Source organism: Erithacus rubecula (assembly GCF_903797595.1).
Source record: "Erithacus rubecula genome assembly, chromosome: 3".
NCBI lineage: Eukaryota > Metazoa > Chordata > Aves > Passeriformes > Muscicapidae > Erithacus > Erithacus rubecula.
The window spans coordinates 100,533,673-100,557,959 of NC_136689.1; the positions used below are offsets into that span (position 1 = coordinate 100,533,673).

Below are 24,287 nucleotides of genomic sequence, written 5' to 3' on the forward strand. Positions count from 1 at the left end.
CATTAAGCCATAATCTTTGAAGCAGCTAGTTGCAAACTGAGATCATCCTTAAACTAGCATAGAGAGCACTTCTGCTCTTTGCTCTTGAAGAACAACTATAAGGTAAATGCATAAATGACATCCCATTTAATCTGCATTTGTACGGGGCACACACCTGCAACAAGTCTTTCCCCACAGCTTTTTGTTTGTTTGTGTGGTTTTATCTTGCTAAAAGGATATTGAGATTTAAGAATTGAAGCAAAACGTTGTCCAGGGAAAAGAGCCACAAAAGCTGTAAAGAGAAAAGCATTAGAAAACACTCAATTTCACAAGGGTTTCTAGAGATAAAGGTACTGTGAGACAGGCAGTAAGGGGCTGATGGAGGGGAAGGAAGGACCCAGATTTGGGTGCAATCTTCTGCTAACTTTTGCCCTTGTCTCACTTCCCGTTTCGTTATGTGAGAGCTCTTTCCTGCAATCTCCTTCTGCAAATTTTCAAATGAAACACCTTTCCTTCCTTCTTTCCCAATCTTGTATCTTCTACCATTCAATTTGGCAGTTATTTCCATTTGCCATTTCATCACTTGTCCTAACAGGACGGGAATAAAAGCTCCTGCTTAATTGGCTGTGATTTTGGCAAGGATAAGGAACTTCTTAACAGGAGGCCTGAAATCAGGTCATATCTATTATCAGAAAATGGTTTGTGAAACACCTGCTAATGGCTGACAAAGAATGGAGAAATATTGCTCATATCAGACTTGATCTGTCTGTGTGGCTTAACCAGCTGTGTTAACTGTACACACAAGTCCATCAACTCTCAGACTACTGGTGGGTTTAAAAATTTTAGTGGATCAAGGTACAGCTCCTTACAGCCCCTGAATCTTTGCTATTAACTTGGGGATTTTTTCTTATTTTTCTTTTTTTGACTCTTAAATGGAAATAAACGGATAAACTAAACCAAATAATAACATCCTGCCATAATGTAATTCTGATCTAAGAGATGTTATGGCAAATGCTTCTGAGGGACATGTGTTGGTCAGAACTAAGAGGCAGAGATAAGGAGTCTCATAGGTTTGCAGGGTAAGATACAATCCTGTCTGCTGGAGTATGAGCAGGGGTGATGGTGGGTATGGAATACATGACTGCTCCAGAGAGTGTTTTCTTTCTGAGTGTTGTATGCGTACAAACAGGTACAATCACAAAACAATATCTCATCACTAATGTCAGCTCTTTTTCTGCCTTATGTGCAGGTAGCCCTAAGCAGGCTACCTCTCTCACACACTGCTGCTGCCAGACATGATCCCCAGTTGAAGAGCCACATGATTTACATATGGCACTGGGTAACACGCTTTCAAATTGCTTCCTCTCCACCAAAACAACCACACCAGTAAGCAGCTGCTCTGATCACACCCTTCTCTCACCCTGATGGGGGAAAAAATAGTGACATTTGTGGTGAAAAGGCAAAATGATCATAAATGAGGTAGCAGGTTACCTGTGCCCTGAAGGCCCTGGATTAACCAACAGTGAGTTGTGGTTCAACAAGGACCACAGATGGTGCATCAGTGTAGAGAGCTCCTGTCTACACCACTCCACATACTCACGACATAAGCCAATCCCACCTGATAGATACAGCTGTGGATAATGCAAGCCATTTTACAGCTTGATTGTAATCTCCTATGTGTAAGTGCAAAAGAATAAAGAATACAAAGGGAGAATATTGAGGAATGTTCTACTTCAGTAGTCCTGATTGTGTAGAGGTGATAATTTTGGAACGGTAAATGTTACCTAAAGGGGAGACACTGTGTTTTGAAATAAATGTTCTTTACTCAGAAGCACCTATTCCAGGTTTGAAACAGAAAAGTATGATCTACCAATTTGTTACTGCTTTTCAAGTAAGGATTTTCCTGGCTTATTTTTATAATAGGATTTAGCTTAATGTCAATATTTGAGGACATATGACAGATTTAGCCCCTACCTCTTATCTCCCCGTGAACAGGGCTGGCTGGTGTTGAAAAGGAGAATCCCCTCCACTAAAAAAATAATTTCTTGTTGCAACAGTAAGGATGGGATGGCAGAAACACAAATGAAAATATTCTGTTTGAGCAATTGCTGAACGGAGACTGTGAGACTAAGATGCCAAATAAGGAACTCGGCAAAGCAGGGAAATGATCTGCAGACTGTGTGTTTGTGACAGATGTTATGCTAATGTGGCTAGGTAATTATTATTGCAACACCATACTCAAACAGGAGGCCTCTTCAGAAAACTGCTGCAGCTGAAAAATGGTTGCATTGAAGGGTGGCATATTGCTCCATTACTCTTTGTTGCTTCCATGTATCCTGATTCCTGGAAAGTGTTCCCACATTGACTCAGAATTCCTGACATGACAACAATATCATCAAAACGGGCAGGCGTGAAATCTGACCTTCCCTTTTACAAATCCATGATATTGTCACCCTGTCTGTGTAATTCTGTGTTTGTGCCTTCTTCCATGAACCACATTCCCCAAAACCCAGCCTGCATGTTATGCAGGGATAAGATTTGTTTTAGTTCGTGCTCAAATGGATTTAAACATATTATCTGCAAATAAGCAAACTCACTGGCTATAATCTTTTATCCAGCTTGTCCCAGGAGGTACAGATGAATAAACAGATCTTATCTCTTTGTAGGACTCATAAAAAAAGATTGTCAAGTGTCTTTTAAGAGATAAATGGACTATCATAATAAATTTTGTCTATATATTGCTTTGCATGCTAGCATGTCTTTTTGTCAATTGCCCTGAATACTCTGCTGACCAATCTGATTTCTCATTATGTGATAACTACATGAAAATTATTTGAAAACCTAAAATGGCTCTGACACCAAGTGAAGCAAAGCCAGCTTTTAACGAAACTTTTGTCACAGACTGGTGGATGAAAAAGTAGTTGGTAGACAAATGGAAGTACAATAAAATAAAGAAACAACATGGGTAGTGATAAAACAATTCATATTTGTGAAACTCAGATTGTATTTCCAATTATGCTGCTTCTCCTCTTCTTCTCCCTATTTTATGGTGCGAATTGTTTGAAGGGAAAATATTACAGTGGTTTAGTACATATTATGTCACAGTATCATCTGGGGCCTCTGGGCAATAGTGTGACTCAGGTAAATAATAACACATCACCAAACCACCTTCAGCAAGCAGTGGTGTGAATCATAAAAGCAATGGGCAAATGAAGCTGCTGTCTGAAATGCACAGACAGCCTGCTGGACATGTTCTCATTTTGCAATTCTACACTTTCATAACAAAATAGATATATATGAGAATGACTGAATTGATTGTGTTGGAAAAGACCTCCAAGATCATCAAGTACAACCTACGATCAAACATCATCGTGTCAACCAGATTTGATGGTTGGCAACCAGGATGGCACTGAGTGCCACCGTCCAGTCTTTCTTCAAACTCCTCCAGGGACGGTGACTCCGCCACCTCCCCGGGCATCCCATTCCAATGTCTAATCACCCTTTCTGTGAAAAAATCCCTCTAATGTCCATCTGAAACCTCCTCTGGCGCAGCTTGAGACGATAGTATATAGAAAGAGTGCTGCATAGTACTTATATAGCATACATATCTATGTATAGTACTTCTATAGCATACACATCTATATATGTATACGGATGAGTATCAATAAAAGGTATTTTCTCTCCTCCCGTGGGTGGGCCAGTAACTTTCAGAAGGAGGATGCAGTGACAGACGTGCGAAGTGGCAAACGCTGTGAAGGCAGCTGGCACGAGGTGCTAATCCCGAGCCCCGGCTCAGACCACGGCTGCAAACAGCTGCTCCCGAGGGGCCGGGCGGGCTCCCGGCGGGAGGCTCCGGGATGCGGTACGTGCCGCCGGGGCCGGGGAGGCTCCGGGATGCGGTACGCGCTCCCGGCGGGAGGCTCCGGGATGCGGTACGTGCCGCCGGGGCCGGGGAGGCTCCGGGATGCGGTACGCGCTCCCGGCGGGAGGCTCCGGGATGCGGTACGTGCCGCCGGGGCCGGGGAGGCTCCGGGATGCGGTACGCGCTCCCGGCGGGAGGCTCCGGGATGCGGTACGCGCTCCCGGCGGGAGGCTCCGGGATGCGGTACGCGCTCCCGGCGGGAGGCTCCGGGATGCGGTACGTGCCGCCGGGGCCGGGGAGGCTCCGGGATGCGGTACGCGCTCCCGGCGGGAGGCTCCGGGATGCGGTACGCGCTCCCGGCGGGAGGCTCCGGGATGCGGTACGTGCCGCCGGGGCCGCGCCCGCCGCTCCCGCGCCGCCGCCGCGCGCACGCGCGCCCGTTCCCTCCCCCGCCTACCCGGCGCCGCTCCAAGGTCACGTGGCGCCCCGGGCCAGGCGCGCCCCCGCCGCCAGCGGGAGCGCGCGCGGGGCGTGCACGCGCCGCAGCAACGGCCGCCGCTTGGCGCAGTTCGCACCCGCCCGGGCGCGGCTCCCGCGGCTCTCCCGGTTCCCCGCTCCCGTCCCTCCATCCCTCCCCACAGCCACCGTCCGTCCCGCCTCGGCCGGCGCCGGCTCCCGCCGGGCCTCGCTCGAGGTAAGCGGGAAGGGGCCGCTGCTGCCGGCTCGGCTCGGCTCGGCGCGAGGTGTCCCTGCCTGCGTGCGGGGGACGAGCCCGGGCGGCCACCGGGCAGGGAGGGAAGGAGGGCGAGCGGGAGGAAGGGAGGGCGGCGCAGGCCGTGCCCCGGCTGCCAGCGCGGGCTCGCTCCTCACGGAAAGCCGTGAGAACCTCCCCGGAACCGTCGCTGCGAAGCGGCGCTCCGGACGCTGCCCGCATTGCCCGCAGTTCCCGCAGCCCAGGCCGGCGGAGCGAAGGGAAGCGCGGCCGCCGTGCCCCATCCGCGTTGTGCAGAGCGGGGGCGGGGAGGCGGCCGGCGCTGCCGCCCCGCCGCGACACGGGGGTGGCGGGAGCGGCGGTGCTGCCGGCGCGCTCGGCGGGGCCGCTCTGGCGCTCCGGACCGCGGCTCGGCTCGGCTCGGGCAGCGAACTCCGGCTCCGCGGGGCGCTCCGCCTCTGCCGGCCGCGTGTGTCCCTCCGGTGCGTGCGGAGCCTGGGGTGGAGCTGCGCTGCCCGCGGTTTTTGTGTGCTTCTCTTTGGGGTCCTGGCGAGTGCGCGTCCGCTTTAATTTGTGCGAACTACGGTTTTCTCCTCCTCAAGCGGTCACTGAGTACGTGTAGGAGGCATCAGTGATTTTTGCTAGAGTAGGGCAGTGTAAACCTGGGCAGTTCCGTTCAGAAGAATGATGTCATAAATATACCTGTGTTGTGGCTGCACTTTGTACGTGCCTATCACATTTTTTCCCTCCCGAGACGAAATTCCAGTGTTGTTACAAGACAGTATTTGTTAGCCGTATACCATATTGGTATGTGGCATTATTCAGGACGCTGTCAGAGAAGATGACAGGCAATCCTATAAAATTTAGACCTTAGAGTCACAGAATAACCCAGGTTGTAAGGAATCCACAAACAAAGAAGTACAACTTCTTGGGGTCTATTGTGGTTTTCTTTGGTTTCAGTCAGGGTTTTTTGTATTTCGCAAGCATTTCGTGGGACAATTTTGCATATTGAGCACTTAATATTTGCAAAATAGGAAAAAAAATTTCAGCATTAGGTGCATTTTAAGAATGTACGGGTATTCATTAGTTGTAATGAGAAGTCATAAGTCATGAAATGCCTCCTCTTTTTTTTTTTTTTTTCTTCTTTTTTTTTTTTTTTTTTTTTTTTTTTGAGTGTGGCGATGTCTATTGCTTTGTGGATACTTAACCAATTTTTTTTTTGTATACATACTAGGCAGCTAGCACCTGCCAGGGCCACAAGTTGTGCCTTCTCTCCTCTGCCCTGCTATAATTCCTTTGCATCCCAGAACATACAGGAATGTAGAGTTTTGCCATCCCTTACAAAAATCAATGGAGGTCTCTTCACTAGAGTCATGTAAAGTGAGGTGCTCTGTAAAAATATATTACTGTTATATAATGGACTATTAAAGTGATATGCTAAAGTTAAAGGGTTTCTAAGTGATCCCAGGCTGCCAGGAACTTTTGATTGAAATGCTGCATTATCTGATATTATTCTTAGTTTCAGTAGGAATAACTAGGACAGTGCTGAATGGCTCTTGTCAGCAATGTTGGTTTTTAAGCTTGTATTGTAACTTTTCGGTTAAGCATATCAGAAAGTCAGAGTTTTTAGTGGCCTGTAACAGAGGCGATGTTTGAACTTATTCTTGGTACTTAATACTTCTTCTTGGACCTTAATATTTTGAGTTGTTGCAAAAGTAAATATAATTCTTTGTTGTTGTTTACTTGGACGACCTCCACATTAAATGTTTCAGTGCAATGAGCTTTATATCCCTTCTCTGTACGTCTAGCGTTTCCTTCCGTGGTGTAAAGTCTTGATCAGTTAAGGGGAGATCCAAACTGCACTTAGGGCACTTGACACCTCCTTGTGTACCTTGAGGCCCCGAGCAGCCCTTTTTTCCATTGCATGCTTTATGACTTGGTCTCTGCCTCAGAGAATTTGCGACCTAGAGCAGATACAGGTGAAAGGATTTTGTTCAAAGCCACTTTGGGAACCTTTGTCAAAGCCAGAGGTTAAATTAGTTGCAGTTGTTGCTTCTCTTCGTGAGAAATGGTCACACAGTTACTAGTCTGGATCGCTATTTTCTTGTTTTCCAGTCTTGCATGCAAAGTACAAGATCACAGAATACAGGAAAACAGTTTCTCACAGTCTCTGTGAACACAGATCTGTGCTTAAGTTATAATTTCTAAGAAATTCGATTTTTAAAAGACAACTTTGAATCATTGATTATATAATGATTTAGCAATACGTTCTATGTAACTGTCTGAAAAGGGGTGAAAGGACACTTTTTGTTGTGAGATTCAGTGCTGTAAGTTACAGATATCCACAGTGCAGAAGCTTTCAGGCTTATACACAACAGTGTGTGATAGGTTTGTGATCAAATACAAGTCTCAAGTGTATATATTAGATGTCTTCCTCCCCTACTGGGCACATTCTGAGAAAATAGTGTAGTAGTGAACTGTATCCCAGTGATTTTTGTTTCTGGAGAATGTTCTTTATGATCTTGTTGATGTTACAGTTTAAGGTTCTACAGTAATACAAAGATGTTATCTCTGGACATAACTCATTGTTGCGTAGGTAAGCAGAGGGTTGATTTTTTAAAAATTATATTATTATCCACTTCAGGCATAGTAAAAAATGTTGCTGCTTTTACAAAGAATGTGGCACTTAAAAATTAATTTAATCAACCTAGCTCATCTTCATTGTTACATTAGTGCTTGCATTTCAGTTTGGGCAGGCAGACTGATTTAATATGAAAATGTCATGCTCAGTCAAGTCAGATTGTCTTTCTGCTTGAGGACAAAGCTTAAGCATACTTTTTGGAGATTTTTTTCTTGTATTTGTATTTCAAGGGAATTCTCATAGAAAAAATGCTGGCTTCCCCTTCCTAGCTAAATCAGTTTATTTCAGGTTTGCACTAACATAATTTGACATTAGTTTTCAGAAGTTGTCCTGAGTCACTCATTTTCCTAAGATGAAGGGACACTTCCTCATTGCTTCTTTATGCATTGAGTGAACAGATGAGATTTTTAGCTGGTGAATCGGCCCATTTCTTTATCCAGAGTGCTGAAGTTGAATACCAGAGATGTAAATATGCAAAGTAATAATAGAAAAGTCTGCAGTGTACTAGGTGACATATTTCTGTTAGTGTATGTGGCTGAAGCCAGCTAAGCTGGTCTTAGGCTGTGTCTCTAGGTTTACTAGTCTTTTTTTAGACTGCATAACTGTCTCCTCAGGAAATACACTTCTTCTGAATTGATGGTTATGAAAAGCCTTTTAAAGGAAACGTGCAAAGGATTCTTTTCAAAATTCTTCCAAATAAGTGCATCGGATAATGAATTGTAGCTGCAATTCCATTGGAAATGGGAGTAATTGACTCTCCCACGGCTAACTAGGATTTAGTTTGTGATGTGAACTGAAATACAGTGATTGAAAGAAGAAAAGTACTTAGTGGTGACTTAAAGCCATTCATTCCCTGAAGGAAGAGGTATGCCTGTTAACAGAAGCACTAAATCCGTGAGGCCACTTCACAAGCATGTTGTGTCCTGTGTAGGCAGTGCAGACACACTGCTGAGTGCCAGGGGTGAGCAGATCTCTCAGCCAGATGTGACCCCCGTGGTCATTACAAATCAGTAATGCAGTGGATTGGCTTTGCTGACAGAGTAAGCATATGCCACTTTGCTTAGCTGTATCTAATTTTTCTCTTCCCAACATCTCATGTAAATACCTCTGTGTGGGAATTGTGCAAGACTAGCATTTTTATGCAACTTATTAGTAATATAGTCAAGTCTTGTATGCAAATTAAATTTAGAGATACTGCTTTATTTGTATATGTTCAACAATATGGAGAGTCTTATCAAGTATCTTATCAAGTGGGAAAAAAGGTATCTTGTTTACATAAACAGTATTTAGAGCTCTTTAAATATTCCATGTATGTATTTCTCAGAATAAGTATTATTTCTGCTCTTGTCAACCTGAACTTTTGTACTAGTCTCAAATCCTGTATTTGAGTATCCATTCTAAATGTAGCCAAATTATTTACCACTGATAGATTAGATATAGATTTCATGCGTGCACATGTGACTGTGTTTTTTTACTTTGCCTTCTTGGGAGGTTACAAGAAAATTTAAATACACCTGGGGCAGATTAGCACCTGGAAAGAAACCTTGTTAAAAGGAGAAAACAAAGATAAGGGATTGCTGGATTGCTTATTAAGGAAATGCTTGGTGCTTTCTAGAAACATACAGGAAAACATCACCTACTTTCTCTCATCCCATCCAAAAATGAGATGGATAGAATTTCTGTTCAGGAACATTGGTTTCTGTGTTATGTGTCTGGAAATAAGTTCAGCCAAGGATGATGTGGCTTTCCAAGAGTCTGTGTTTCTGGAAATAGGTCGAGTGTGGCAAGGAGTGGTGTGGGATATGCCCATGCAGACTCCAAAGGGCTGCACTCTTGGTCATCCAAGAGCCAGTTCCTTTTTCCACTACCTTGAAAGAAGCTAAGGTCTCCACGTGTATAAGAATATTTTGCATATATGTAACCTAAGTTTTTGATTGAAGTGATCATTTTGCCAGTAAAACTCATTTAATGAACTCTTTAAGTATTCTTTGTCCTCACTGACGTTCCTTTGTAAACAGAAAAAAAGGGTAACTACTTAAAAAAAAAAAAAAAGAAAATGCTAAAATTAATCCAAGGACAGTTACTGTAACACTGAAATCAGATGATTCCTAGCAGATCATAGAGATAAAACTGTTGACACAATTACAAAAGCACTTATTCCAAATAAACTGTGGATTTCCTTTCTTACTAGTTTCTTTTTTTTCCCTGGTGTAAAAAGTAGTTAAGTTGCACTGCAAAATATTTTCATTTAAATGGCTCTTGATTCCACCTGACAGGAGATCTTGAAAGCATGGAATTTAGCATCTTGCATCATAGGTGCAAAACTAATTTAATTTTATTTTTAACCACCAGTTTAGTGAACAATACATTACTTTTGTATCATTAGTGTTTGTCTAAGTTCTGTTAACTGGTTGAATTCTTGTACTTGCTGTTGTTACTTGTGATAGAGCTTTTTCTGTTTTTCCTTTTTAATTTTTGGACACAGGGAGTTGCAGGTAAAAACAGGTAGTATTGCCTAGTAGTATCTTTCAACATTGTTGAACACAATTTCTCTTTTAAAATAATTTGCTAAAATTGAAAATTTTAATTCCATATTATAATTCAGCTTTTGTATGGGAAATCCTAGCAAGTATATTATTTTTTTTTAATAAGAAGTGGCACTTGATAGTATTTTTCCACTCTGCTAGAGAAAAAACTCTAGCTCTTTTCTTTTAGAAAATTTGTATGTCCCTTTCAGGAGGCATCTGAGGCAGATAAGCTTCATTCAGTGTGTTTTCTATTAGTCATGTCAAAGTTTTATTTTATTTTATCGACGTTAATAACCTTTGAATTAGGTTTAAACATTTGTATAGAGACTTTTGCACTTAAAAGTGTCAGAGATGTTGTGCTGAATGTGTTTCAGTCTGGAATGAGCAGAGCTTTATTTCCAGTCTCAGTAAGCAGATGCTTCAGGCCAGGCCTGGGACCAAGAATTTGGGCACAAAAGAGTGCCCAAGAAATCAGCCCCAGTCTGATTTCTGTAATCTGTGTGGGAGAATTGGGAACTCTTCCACTTTTTTTTAAATAAGCACCTAATGGACAAATTGTAAAAGTGCATGAAAATTGAGAAGTGTTGGAATTTTGGAACCAGAGTCGAGCCTTGTGGAGAAAGGACCTTTTACAGTGTCAGGATGGGGTGTGAGATTAAGAACTGTCACACCCAATCCTGATGTTGAGAACTCTGGTGTTTCATTCTTGGTTCATAGTAAATGAAATTGTGTGACAAGGTGGGGTGAAGGAGACAATTGGAACATGAACAAAGGTTGTCCCTTTATCTATTTCAGTATGTTAAGTGAAGATGGATTTGGTCCATTCATTTGTCTTGGTATGTTTATTCTGATCTCTGAGTGAATTTGGGTCATGTGCTGATAGAAGCTATAGTATTTGTGCTTCTTTCCTTCCAGAACTCAGGATGGAATGCACTGATGAAAGTTGCAGAAATGTCCTGTAGCTGTTTTCTGGTGGCCTTTGTTCTACAGGTCCTATACAGTACAATCCCATAATCACTTAAATGTCATTTTCACAGGCAATCAGACTTTTACAAATCCCAGATGGTCATTAAAAAGAAATCTGGTTTGCAGCTGCAAATGTAGTTTATTGAGGCAATGTGCAAAGAGGTAAAAGAAAATAAGGAAAGTCTGAAAAATCGAGTTCTAAATGTGCTAAACTCCCCTGCATGTTTAGCTCCTAATCTGTGCTGGATTTTTCATTGCATAGATGACAAAAATACTGCATCTTTGAGATGCTTTAAAACTAAATGAATTGCAATCCAATGTATTATGATGATATGACAATTGCTGCAGAAAACTGTTTTAAAAATGGAATAATAACTTCCCATGAGAGATTTTGCTTAATGAAGAGCAGGATAAAATGTATAGACCCACAAAGGGCAGGTCAGAGAAAGAACATAGTCTTTGTCAGCATTATTAACTTGTGTGAGTCTAGTGAAAAAACTCCTAAGTGCTTTCTGAGGCTGCACCACAGAAAAATCTACCTACACCAAAGAGCTTCATTAAGGTTGCATGGAAAACGTGACTTCTAAGACTTCCAAATTTGAGGTATTTGGTTTTCTAAACAAAAGCTAATTTTCCTGTGCAACTTGTAAGTAAATAACATAGTGCTTAAACTTACTGAGCAGGAATTATGTTTTACTTATTAATATTGAGAAATAAAAGACAAGAGGGCTAAGAAAATGTGCAAAGCTTATTATCTGCCTGAATCTTCCCTAACTGCAGTGACACAGTTTTATCTGTATTCTAGAAATACTCTTGTCTAAAAGGCTTTTGTAAGCTTGGAAGAAAATAATGTCCCTCTGAAATACTGAATGATGTTGAAATAGTACAAATATCACAGAAAAAAACACCAGCATTAAATGAAGTCAACGGTGTCCGAAAAGAAGCACTGACTTAGGAATTTTGCTTCCATTTTGCTTATGACTATGTGTTTTATTCTGCATTTTAATGGAATGTGTAAGATAAAGGAATGATGAAAGGGAAGAAGAAACTGAGTGTGTCTAGTAATTCTTAATCTTCTATGAAAATACTTGTGTATTTGCTAAAAAAAAACTAGTTTTTCCTGTAAGAGCCAGATGAAATATGAACTTATTCAATGTATAGAAAAGGGCTCAGAGATAGTATTATTACAACCTTACTTCTGACATAACAATCCCAACACTCAATTTAGGATTTTGTCATGGGCACTGATACAGTTTTTGACTTGAGTGTAGTTCATTACTTATTTTGGGAATCTACAGGTTATTTGGCTGCATCCTATAATGTGGTTCACTATCTTTGCATCAAAGTCTTTTACATGAATTTACAAAACTTAGAGGAGGAATAGTAGTAGAATCCTGGATAATTTTTTTTTAGGGTTGTAATTTAAGAAGCAATCCTCTATGGTCTTCTGAGCAGACACACAGTAACCCTGTGAGGATGGGAAGGCAGTGCATGGGTTTAGGGTAGTGAGAACTTTTCTATGTTGAGGGAATATTGATGGTCCTGAGACAATGTCCCTTTCATTTTGGGACATAATTTTGTTTCCTTATACTACTCTTCCTCAAGTTTTCACCTATCCATTATTTTATTTCGATAAGTAATGACATTTCAGAATTCCTCAGATGAAAAATCAATTCTTATTCTGAGTCATGGATCTAGTACGTTTAAAAAGCTTGTATATTTTGTCCACACACTCACATTATACTGCATTATAATTATGTTTGAAGAAAGCAAGAAAATTTCCACAGGAAAACAAATGTTCATCTTGTTGTGCGTTGGTTTTGCATGGTTTGGTATAAACTTGACTCCAGGTCAGTTGTCTCTTTACAATTATTATGTAATTTAAATTTCGAGAAAGAGGGAGGAAAGTTGGCTAGTAGCAGCCCCTGCAGCGTTGTGAAATTGGCTGTGCCAAACAAGCCTGGCTGCCCAGTGACACCGCCAGAGAGAGCAGCTCATGGAGTGTCAGCGGCCAGTCTGGGCTTGGCGAGCCAGGACTGTCAGTGCTGCTGCACCACTGGGTGAAAAGTCTCCAAGTGAGCTCGTGTAGACTTTGCTTGGGAATCATTAACTAAATCCCTGTTTTCACGGGAGCTTCGGCTGCCGTCACGTGGTGATGCAGCCCAAGATCATCGCCTATCAGTGCAAACATATGGCAGAGTCAGCCCGTGTTGGTACTTATCTGGGAGAGCCCAAGGGGGCTGGGGCGTCTCAAGCAAAGCCTATTGGTGAGGGAGTTCCTGTGTGAGCTTTCTTAAAGAAGCACTTCCTTTTTACTCGCTATTCTGCGTGGGAATGTATACCAAGCAGTTTCCTCTAAGAGACCAGAAGGTTTACATAGTTCTTCTGCTTCTATGAGAAGAGAAGAAATGCTGCTACAACGTCTTATGGCTGTAATTTTTTCATTTACCTGTATTGTGGAAAGTTAGTTTTCTGTTTTCTGAGATGCATAACTCAGAAAAGGATGTTCTTGAAGATGACTCAAATAGAAGTGATGTTGCTGCCAATGAAAAGGTTCCTTCTGGAATCTTGGTGAGTTTGACAGATTTGTTGCTAAATATGGGTATATAATTTCCTATAACGCAGTTAAAATACATAAAAAAATTGACTGCCTATATTTAATGTATGTGGAACACTTTAAATAGGCATTCAACAGACTTACTTTGTTTCCCGTTTTTGTTCCCTAACTGCTCTCTACAGTACTAGGAGCAATGCTAAACCCTCAGTTGAAATCTTTACTTGGGAACAAAGATGTTTTTGTTGAGTGGATCTGGTGCTACAGTGGTCCTGTTTTACAGGGTCATTTTCCCCCCCTCCAGTTTTTCAAGGGTACAAAAGAGAAACTAGTAAAACACTTGCTAAAGATTTTTCTCTGCTTAAGGAAAGTTTCTGCCTCATAAATTTATATGTATGCAAATATAGGGAAAATGAGATAAAGTGAGGTAAACCACTGCTCTGCGTGTTTTTTATTTTGTTCTACCTAATCTCTTGAAACAAATACAACATCTTTGCTGTTTACATCATGTACTATTTGATGGATTTTAACCCTCTAAATGTATCTCAAAACAGATGGAATTTATGAATATCTACTCTCCTGGAAGCTAAGATCTGCTTCTGAGTAACTTTTTTTTTTTTTTTTTCAGTGAAAGTTAATATTCATGCCCTCTAAAGTTGTAGCTCTCTAGAGCAATCTGGTATCTTGCCTTTGGGCTACTTGCCCTCTTCTTTTTCTCTTGTTGAACTAGGCACTTATATAAAAGGTGATGGCTTTAAGAACCAAAAAAATGCATTAGTAAAGTGTTTCTCCATATGGACAGAAAACACCTATTGTGGACAGACTTTTGATTATATCTTGAACCTCTGTATGGATATTACTGAATCACAGTTAAAAAAAAGCTAAAGAAAACATGTTGGTCTAGTGGCAGCTAAAATAGCATCTTTGTTAATGGTATAGAGATATAATTCCTACCCACAAAACCACCTGCTCAGGTTATGCTAATGTAAGCATTTCCTAGTAATGAGTTTTGAAAATTTGTCTTGTCTGTCGTGTCAAGGATATCAGATACTCTGAGGTGGAGTACTGTTTATTTATTATTTCTGTGAGCCATCGCTGTAACATGAGGAAGTCAAACAGCATATTCAGGGTTAATTTTAGTTGCACTGATTTGAGTCTTTTATAAGTGGAGGTGCAGCATTTTATTTATTAAACTTCTGAAGTAGATATTTTTTCTTATTTTGTATTTATTTTTGAGCTCTCTCAGAAAATGTTAAAAAACCAATGCAGTTTCAGCTTCTGCTTTTGGCAGTGTAATGGCTTCTTTCCAGAAAAAAAATATTTTCCTGATATGACATAGAGATTCTTTCCCCTATTCCAATTTCAGTTGCACTTAGCTTAGTGGTATTAATACTACTCAGCTGTAGGAATTTTTGCAAACTAGGTAGTATTGGATAAATATTCAAAAATTCAAAAGTCTCTGGAGCCTCAGAAGTAAAAAAAAAATTTCTGCTTTGATACCTCAGGTATTCATAGCCTTTTTATTTGCTGTCTGAGAATAGTAAGTAGTAGTGAGCTGCATTAACTTCAGTTTTTATGCAGAGTTCTGGAATTCACTGCATCAGGCAATGTATATATTCTGGATATCAAAAGAAATAAGACTTAAAAGCTAGACAGTACTGTGAAGTAATACTGTCTTGCCATTCTTAGTTGGTCTTTTCCATCAGTTTTTTATCCTGAATTTCCAAACAGGCAATCAGCATGCTTTTTAAGTTCTCATAGGAGGTTAGGAAGGCATGCTGCTCTCTGCTTTCAAGGCAATGACATTTGAGAAATGTTTACTAAGTATGAAATAGAGAGTATTATTGAGGAAATACTTTGTCTTACTGGTTATGCCGTGATCAGGATATTTCTATTGCATTTGCAAAAATTAACACAATAACATTTTCTACTGTTCCTTTCTTGCTGTAATCTGATTCTGTACTGTTCACCACAAGTTTTTCAACGATATACAATAACATTTAAGGAAAACAAACCAAAACAAATCTCTAACCAAAGCCTAACCCCCAAAATTTAAGATCTCCCAGCTGGGCTTCTACTGACATTTGATATAAAATGGTCTGTTTCTCAGGCATGTAGTGACACTGCATTTCTATTTGATCATTTTCTTGCTTCAGTTTGAAGCTTCTTATATAACATGTTTATCGTGCAAAGTGCACCATTATGTTAAAAGCTGAATTGCAGTCTGGTAAGCAATAATGTGCGTTAGTTTATTACCTTTATCTGGTTTGGTTTACTTGCAATGTACAAAACAACATTTACGTTAAGACTTGGATCATAAAAAGCTACTTTCCTTATAAGCAATGTTTTTGATATTCAGTAGGTACAAAAGTTCATAACTCTTTCATGTGTAAGAGTCAACCAGCTATGAACTTCAAAACGTTAGAGAGGTCGTTGGGTGTGTGTTTGTTCATTAAAGTGGCTGTGCTCTGAGCTACAGAAATGAAACTGATACCTGTAGAAGAGATAACATTGCAACAGGATATTGTTGCTACAGAAAAGCAAGAATAAATGTAAAATGGGTAATGCTTTGGTCTTACGTGGGTTGTGTGGTGAATGTCTATGGTCAAGTTAGCAAGTATGTGAGAAAAACTAGATCATTTATCATCTGAACTCAGTACTTAGCAGAAGGTGTGAAATTTTGTTCTTTTAAGAAATCACAGCTTAAATTGTAGAGAATTTCTTGCTAATGCCCACTTCTCAAGTCCTGTTCACTGAAATGAAGTATATGGAATGGAGACCATATTAAAGACTTTTATTCCTGATTGTGTCAAACTTCTTTTTAATAAATGCAGTCTCCTTGTTGACACAAAATCAACTTTTCTTTCTAAGCTGATGCTGTGGACAGCTCTGGGAAGTGGCCAAGGTAGAGCCATGAATGATAAAGATTATGCATTAAAGTTTTTTTTTTTCAAGAGATTGAGTTTAAACATGGCTGTCATGTTAGGTGAAGACTAATTGCCTCACAGGAAAGCAGGGATACTGTATCCTCTGTGTCTTGAGTTACAGTTCCATGAGATGCAGCAAGTATCTCACCTGTCAAAGAGATGTTCAATTCCTTGCCTTTTTTTTGTCTCTCTGGTACTGCTCAGCACCTCCTGACTCAGGTGTTTGTCATGTTCTGCTTAATGAGCTAATCTAACTTACTAACAATCCACTGAAAGAAACAACAACAAAAAGGTAGACTTTTGCCAGCTGTGTCAGGAAGCTAAATCAGCTCATTAAGAGAGTCAGATGAGGAAAGGTTGAAGTGAGGCATTCCCTCTTTAGCAGGAATGAGCTATTAGTTCTCTATTAAGCAATGAGTTTTATAGTTGTATGTGAAGCTACTTACAGATGAAATTGAATTAATGACTAATGTTGATAAAGAGTCCATCCTCCTAATCTCCTTACTCACTCAATGACAGTCTGTTCTTTTGTCTTCATCAACAGGTTGCAGGAAAAAAATTCTCTACCATGTTATCTAGCATAGTAATTCTGTGGATAATTTCAAGACAGTTTTAAATCTGTGTAGGATACTCTCCACCTTCATTTATAAGTCTTGTGAAGAGGAAGGAATTACTTTTTTAAAAATGTTAATATGATTTGGTAATGTATGAGAAACCTGAGATGGAAGAAAATGTTTCCATAGCTGCTGTAAGTGTGAAAGTAGTTTTAGATTAGCCTATTTACAATTATATCAGTATAGGTGCCACAAAAGAGTACATTTTTGGGTGAGTGTGAGATACTGTCTGTTAGTGTAAGGAAGACTTTAGCAGCTCAAAAGAGAAATAACTAATTAATTGTCTAGACAATAAAGCAGTGTCAGTAGGAAGAACTGTTGTAATGCTGTATAGTTTTGTTTAGCAGTATTAAGAAAGATCCTAAACCTTGATCAATGACTAATAAAAATAGAAATGCAAATAGAAAAAAATTGTAGGTTTTTTTTTCTAGAAATAATATCCCAAAATAGACTTTTTTTTTTTTTTTTTTTTTTTTTTTTGTAATAATTTAGGCTCTTTTATGTGATCCGTGTTGTGGGTTTTGATTGTTGGCAATAGTTGTTTGTTCTCCTAAATATCCTTAACTTCAGCAGCTGCAGTTGCTAGGATGTTTTTGAAATGAGCTTGTAGCAGACTTTTGGATGGGAGGCAGGAGATGGTAGATAGAGGAGGAAGGATTGTACTTGGGTTTCTATCAGAACATTTTCACAGTTTTCCCTCCTCTTTCTGTTAAAGCTCAGATGTTCTGAGAAGTCCTTGGACTTTCATTTCTTATTGGCTGTCATAGTTCAAATTGTGTTCTTAGTCTGAAAGACTTGCAGTCATTCAGAATTCATTCACTTACCTAAGTATTTTTAATGGTTAGGCAGAATTTTCAAAAAGTGATTCTGTGCTCTTTATCCTGTTTGACTATAGCATAATCTTCTTAATGTGTGTATCTCTTTTCTCCCATTACATACTTTGATAAGATGACTCAGCCATTTTTGAAGTGCAGAGCTGTAAAGGAAGTTACATATGGTATGTTCTTCATACCTTTTCCCAACTTGAAAATATTTTTTTTTTTTGCATCCTTATGTACGATTATCTCCTTTTTCAATATAAGATAGGTTGTGTTTCATACACAGTCCTCAGGAGAATGAATTTTTCTTTGTAGCTTATCTGAGTTATTAAGCATCACTTAAAGTTTGCTTTGAGGTCTAAAAATGACATGCTTCAAGATTTTCTTTGAAGTATTTAATTAGTCATTGATTGAAGTTGATAAGGGATTCTGAATAGGTTTTATAACTCTGGATACTTTTAGTAATACAAAGATTGCCTCAAAGTTCTGTTGATTCTTGAAAACAATTGTGTAAAGCTTGTTACAACAGAGTAATTGATAAATGACATGGCACATCTATTTAAATGGTTTTTAAAAATTATTTTCAAAAAACCAAATGTGTTTTAAATTTACTTAGGTTTTTTTTTTTATCTTTCTTTCTCTCCCTTAGTTTCAGACTATGAACTACGTGGGGCAACTTGCAGGACAAGTCCTGGTTACTGTGAAGGAGCTGTACAAAGGCATTAATCAGGCAACCCTTTCGGGATGCATCGATGTCATTGTGGTCCGGCAGCAGGATGGCACGTACCAGTGCTCTCCTTTCCATGTCCGCTTTGGGAAGCTCGGCGTACTGCGCTCTAAAGAAAAAGTGGTAAGTTCAGAAAGTGGGTCAAAACAAAGTTTTGAGTACCAGTGCATTCCTTTTTTTCCTTCCCTTCCTCAGCTCCCCACATTCCCTCTTAGCAGACCAGTTTAGTCCACAACAGTTGCTCATAGATGCTGTACAGGGTGGTAGTTGTGGAATGCTAAACAGAACTTCTTGTGGTAATCTAAGGACTCTGCAAAAATGCTGTGAAGGAAAAAACTGAGACAGACAGCTCTGGGCCTGTGCAAAAAGACAAATATTAACATATAGGCTTCACAGTTTAAAAATGTTTACGTGGAGCTCTTTATTTACTTATCCAAGTATGTTGGGAAAGAAATGCTTAATGCTATTTAACTGATCCCTGATGTAAGCAACTCTTTTTGGAATGTCTGAAGGACAAACAGAGCATATGTTAAGTGTTGGTGACCTGTTATAAATATTGCTCCTTAGCTGTGTTCAAGGCTGATTTGCAGTAGAAAATGCAATTATTAACATCCACAAGCAAGTGAAAACTGAGACTGAGGCTTCGTTCCTGTGTGGGTGTGTTTGAAAGAGAACCTGGTACAATTTGCCATCCAGCCATTCTGAGAAGGTGGTGCTACCCAAGCAGATTGTCCTTCCATCCCCTTCTCACAGGCTTTGTTAATCATGCCAAGACAGTGAGTTGGATTGGGTTGGCTGGAAAATTGAGCTGTTGTAGGGAGACTTTACTGTCAGTAAAGAATGCTGTGTATAGCATGTGGGTGTACTGCCAAAAGACAAATTGATTTAAACAGGACATATACCCTCAGGATTATATTCTGTTTTTTTAAGGATTAAATTGTTATTGCCGGAAGCTACCCCTATGTTTATATTTTGGTTGTAAAAAGGTAATGAAGTTAAACTGAAAGAGCAGTTAGGTCAAGGCATTTTTTTGTTAAATGTCAATTTCTTAGAGTTACATGCATTAAAGTTGTATGTTTGTCATAGTAACACAGGTGAGTAACAGGTTTTTTGTTTATTTTTTGGTTTCTCACTTGTTGGTGTTTATTTTAACAAGCTTGCTGATGATGAAGAATTTATTTACCTTAACAATTTTGTAACAGATTACATGACAATTTTCAACAAGGTACAAAATGTGGTATAGCTGTACTTGTTCTGACATCTAGGCAAGTGAGATATGCCTACAACAGGAGTGGTCTGAAATTCGGATTTGTTAATACACTTCTGAGTAGCTGAACCAAATTTGAGAGGTTTTCAGCTTCTGGGTATCTCTAAAAAGCTGTTGAATAGTAGAAACATCTACTTTTGATACCTGTTGTACTAGCCTGTCAGTGTAATTTTCAGCTTTTGCTTGTGTAGATGGCTGCTGCTCCTTGTTTCCTCCGTCCTGGCAGTTACTGTTCACACAGTTCTCTCAATAGTCAGTTGAGTGCTTGTTGCTGCATTGTGGGTGCATTTTTCTCTGTCATGTTATGAGACCATCATCAATTTGTAGTCCCAAGATGTGTGGGAGCACAAAGTATGTGTATCTGTGCTTCAGCTTCAGGTACAGAAAGAGGTCTCCAGAAACCAGTGTCAGGTATAGGTACTAACCTTAGAGATGTTTGTCTGTCTAAACCAGCATAACAAAAAGGTGAGGTTTTTTTAAACTCGTGTTGCTGAATTGGAAATACAAGAAAATATTTTAAAAATTAACAGTAGTGAAATATATATGATTTTCAGATCAAAATCAGTCTGTTATTGTGGGGAAGAAGAAAAGTGGCTATCTTAAGGATTTGGATATAGTCCTTATGCATGTTTGGTTATTTACCTAATTTATCATCTCCTATGAGTGGGAGCTTGGCTAAAAAGTGCCTTTTTAGCACACTAAAAACATTATTCTCTGACAAAAGCGCTGTGGTTGCAGAAGGATTGTGGACCTATGTCATACCCCTATAAACTCATGAGCAGGAAAATCTAAAACACTGACTTGAGTTGCAGAAATAATTGTGGCAAGTCTCTTCTCATTTTCAGTCAGGGCCTGCTTCCAGGTGGAACTTCTGGTGTTCAGGATTCAGATTCATACCAGGCCCCAATTCAGATTGATTTAAACATCTCAACAGTCTTAGTCATTCTTCCATGAAATAAAGACTATATCAATAATTGTTTGAGCAAGATCCAGTCTTCACATAAAGTTTAATTTTTTCTTGTTTTTCTTGTGTGTTAGGCTCTCTGCCAAGAGCATGATGTATTTTGCAGGTGAACAAACTAAAAGACCTTTGTGACAGACTTGTGTCAGAGAGGGGAAAGGGAAACCATTATATAATGAAACAAAGTTTACTCTCAGAACTAAGTGGACTATGAGGTCAGCACTTTACCCAAGATGAATTATTTACAATAAATTGTCTCTTTCCACAGATTGATATAGAAATTAATGGCGATGCTGTTGATCTTCATATGAAATTGGGTGACAATGGAGAAGCTTTCTTTGTGCAAGAAACCGAGGAGGAAAATGTAAGGACTTGGTTCTTCTTGTTGGCTACAATGTAGTAATAACACGCTAGTGGGTTAAAAGTGCTTCATACGGTGTTGTCAATATCCTCACTTCTGTGAAAGCCAGATTTTCTGTAACTGAATCTTAACATTTCTTTCATATGCTGCCAAGATACTTGATGCTTTGTACAATTTTGCTGCCAGTAATAATAAAATAACTAATTATTTTCATTAATTAGAGCATTATTTGGAAGATGTGCTGAAGTATTTTTTGGTTGTTTTAGTTAATTAATTCTTGTTGACTGCAGTTATACTGATTGTCTTACAATAGTTTTTGCTTTAAGTTATTATAGCTTCTGTATCTCTACTAATAAAGGTAGTCTATTTTTTGACATATTTTTTATTTGCCTTACAAATTCTAGTTTTTCACAATTTTATTTGTGAAACTTTTACCACATAACAGTAACTTCTTTGACTTGAGAATTTATTTCCCAAGAGTCTTTTGCAACTGGAAACTAGTGAACCTCTGAGGAACAGGGATAGTTATTCAGTCATGTTGAAAGGAGTTAAATAAAATTTAAAGTGGAAGGAGAAAATAGGGATTAAGACCCCAAAGGACATCTTGGGATTTGTAACACCTAAGAGAAAGGAAGGTTGGGTTCTGTGTTTTAATACACCCTGATTAAAATAAAAACTGAAAGCAGATTTTTACAGATCTAGGCTGTGTCAGACATTGATGGGAACTGATCAGTCTCATGACTTTCATCAAGCAAGGGTGTTAACCACTGCCTTTCTCCCCAGTACAGTGTTTTAAAAGAGCTATTGCACTTGCATAATACATTTTGATTTACAAGAAGAGTGCTTTATTTGTCATGCTGAGTATATAGATCAAGTTTGCTACAAAGCAAAACTGAGTAATTTTTACTGCTTTTAGACATTTTTTTCCCTGCAACTAGTCAACATCTTTGGCCTCTTGAAACTGTGCTTAAGGGATGAATCATAAACCTCTCTTTGATATTTTAATTTTTTTTTTCCTTTGGAGGGGATTCAGAAAGGTACTTTTAGGGCTCAGTCTTTGCATTTTTTACATCTTGAAATTCAGAAGTAATGCCACTCACCTCAATCCATGTAAATCAGGACAATTTTATAGCCAGTTTTCTTTTAGGTTTTCCCAAGTTTTATGTATTTATTTTGTTATTATTGATTGTTTATCACTGATTGTGTAGAATATTTAGTTTAGGTGCTAGCATTTTATTTCAGGGTTTTTCACAGTACAAAATCTGTGTGTCATCAGTGTTGTATAAAGCTGTATTTTGTTCTCCTTTCTCTACTTCACTCTAGTGTACAGCCAGTGGAACAAAGTTTCTGTAATTCTTAATTCAATGAAAATTTGAATTTAGTATTAAATAGCAGATAAGACTTTGAGCACAACAAAAGTAGCATCAGTGCTCTGCCTGTATCTCATTAGTGTTCCTGACTAACTTTCTGCACAAGAGTCCAGTAAAATAACAGACATCTTGTAATTAGTTCCATTTACTACCATGAAATTGAGTTCCATAACTTTTTCTCTTCCCCATGCAAATTCCATTCTCTCTGCTTTTCTTCCACCTTGTCTTTGTGCCTTCACAGTGTGTTTCTTTCAGGCTAGGTGTCAATGTCTTTTTCAGTTTCTTGTTACAACGTAAATAAACCTCAGTCCTTATCTAAAGCTTTTCCTTCAGAGAGCAGCGGGCTGTCATTAGTTGAGGGTTGGTTGGTTGTATGTTGGTGTTAAGGTGAGCAAACTATAGTTAACTTTTTCTTTTTGAAAGACACTGTATGAAAATAATGTCTGACATGTGTGACATGACTGAAGGCACCTTCACCAATTTTGTGGGTAACACTGATCTGAGAGGAGAGGTAGACAGGTCAGAAAAAGAGCCAGCTTGCCAGGCTGGGAGACTGGACTGACAAGATTCACCCAAGGTTTAACCAAGATGTGTGTTCAGTCTCAGATAAGGGTTGGAGGTGCTGGCTGGCACACACAGCTGGGATGTGAGTGGATGAAATGCTCTGCATCACCTGGCCAGCAGCGTGCCCTGGCTGCACTGAAGGCAAATGTGTCCCAGGCAGCATCAGCAATGGCACAGCAGAGGTGAAGGGGTGTGGGGTTGTCCTGCTCAGCCTGGTGTATATTAGATCAAATCTGGAACACAGTTCTGGCATTCCCAGTTCAGGAGAGACAAGGAAAATTGGAAAGACCAGTGGAGGACTGGAGAAATTGAAATAGGAAAAAAGTTGCTGGAACTTGTTCTATTGAGCCTAGAGAGGATTCAGGGGAATCTAACCCGTACCTTGCAGTACCTACAAGGTAGTTACAGAACAAACAAACACCTTCTTCACTGGGCTGTCTAGCCATAAGATGGGGCAAAGGGCATGGGGAAAACACTGGCTAGATAAAAGGAAAATCCTCCTGTACAGAAGCAGTATAACACAGGAATAGGTTGCACAGAGGAGTGATAGACTCCCTGTATCACTAGAAATGCTCAACCTTTGGCTTGACAAGGCCCTGGATAACCTAACGTAAGGCTCTGCTTGTTAGAGAAGATTGGACCAGATGATGTCCAGATGTGCCTTTCAACCTATACCTTCCCATGAATCTGTTTCAAAATAAACAGCAGTGGATTTAATTAGCCTTTTTTTAATAACACATTTAATACACATGGAACTGGCGTGTTCAGGGCAGACAACTTCAAAAACATTCCACTGACTGGGTATCTGCTTTGCTGGCAAAATCAGTTGTTTGTGTCTGAAAACTGTAAGAATACTAACATGCATTTTTCTGAACTTCTTGTAATCACTCTTGGTGAACTTGCTTCCTTTCTAGATAACAGCTTCCAATCACTGTGCATCTGTATGACTTTGTGTCTAAATATAGGTGCAGAGATTAATCTGTAGCTGAAAACTATCCTGTCTGGACAAAACAAAGTGGAAAAATATAGCTTTTTATTTTTTAATTTTTTTTTTCCTAGGAAAAAGTTCCTGCTCATTTGGCAACATCTCCAATACCCACAGAAGACCAGTTTTTTAAAGACACTGACAATCATTTGAAATCAGGTGAAAATGAGAGGACATGTGCGAACTCAGAAATTCCACATTCTGGAGAAACAGAGACTGTATTCACCCCAGGTTCTGTGAAAAAGAAAAAAAGAAGAAGGAAGAAATACAAACAAGATAGCAGGAAAGAAGATCAGATCTCTTCTGCTGGGACTGAAGATATTTTTGAAATGGAAATAAGCTCAGATGATGAGAAAAGTGTACAGCCCCTAAGGTAAGCTCTTAGATAGGTGCTGTTATCACTGAAGATTTAAAAGGTGACTTCTTCATTCTCTCCATGCAAATATTGCAC

General features: G+C 39.6%; 1 protein-coding gene across 2 annotated transcripts in view; it reads left to right on the top strand.

Moving 5' to 3' along the window:
* The first annotated feature begins 4,336 nt into the window (after positions 1-4,336).
* The window catches only part of LPIN2 (lipin 2), a 43,205-nt gene continuing 23,254 nt past the window's right edge, over positions 4,337-24,287 (top strand). Inside the window, exons 1-4 of one of the 2 annotated variants that reach the window (XM_079300742.1) lie at positions 4,337-4,535; positions 18,251-18,451; positions 20,825-20,920; positions 23,911-24,209. In XM_079300742.1, the coding sequence (XP_079156868.1) occupies positions 18,260-18,451; positions 20,825-20,920; positions 23,911-24,209 (587 nt within the window). In that variant the 5' untranslated portion in view covers positions 4,337-4,535; positions 18,251-18,259. Of the gene's footprint in view, positions 4,536-12,916; positions 13,260-18,250; positions 18,452-20,824; positions 20,921-23,910; positions 24,210-24,287 lie in introns of those variants that run through there. The other variant, XM_079300743.1, reaches the window with a different exon arrangement.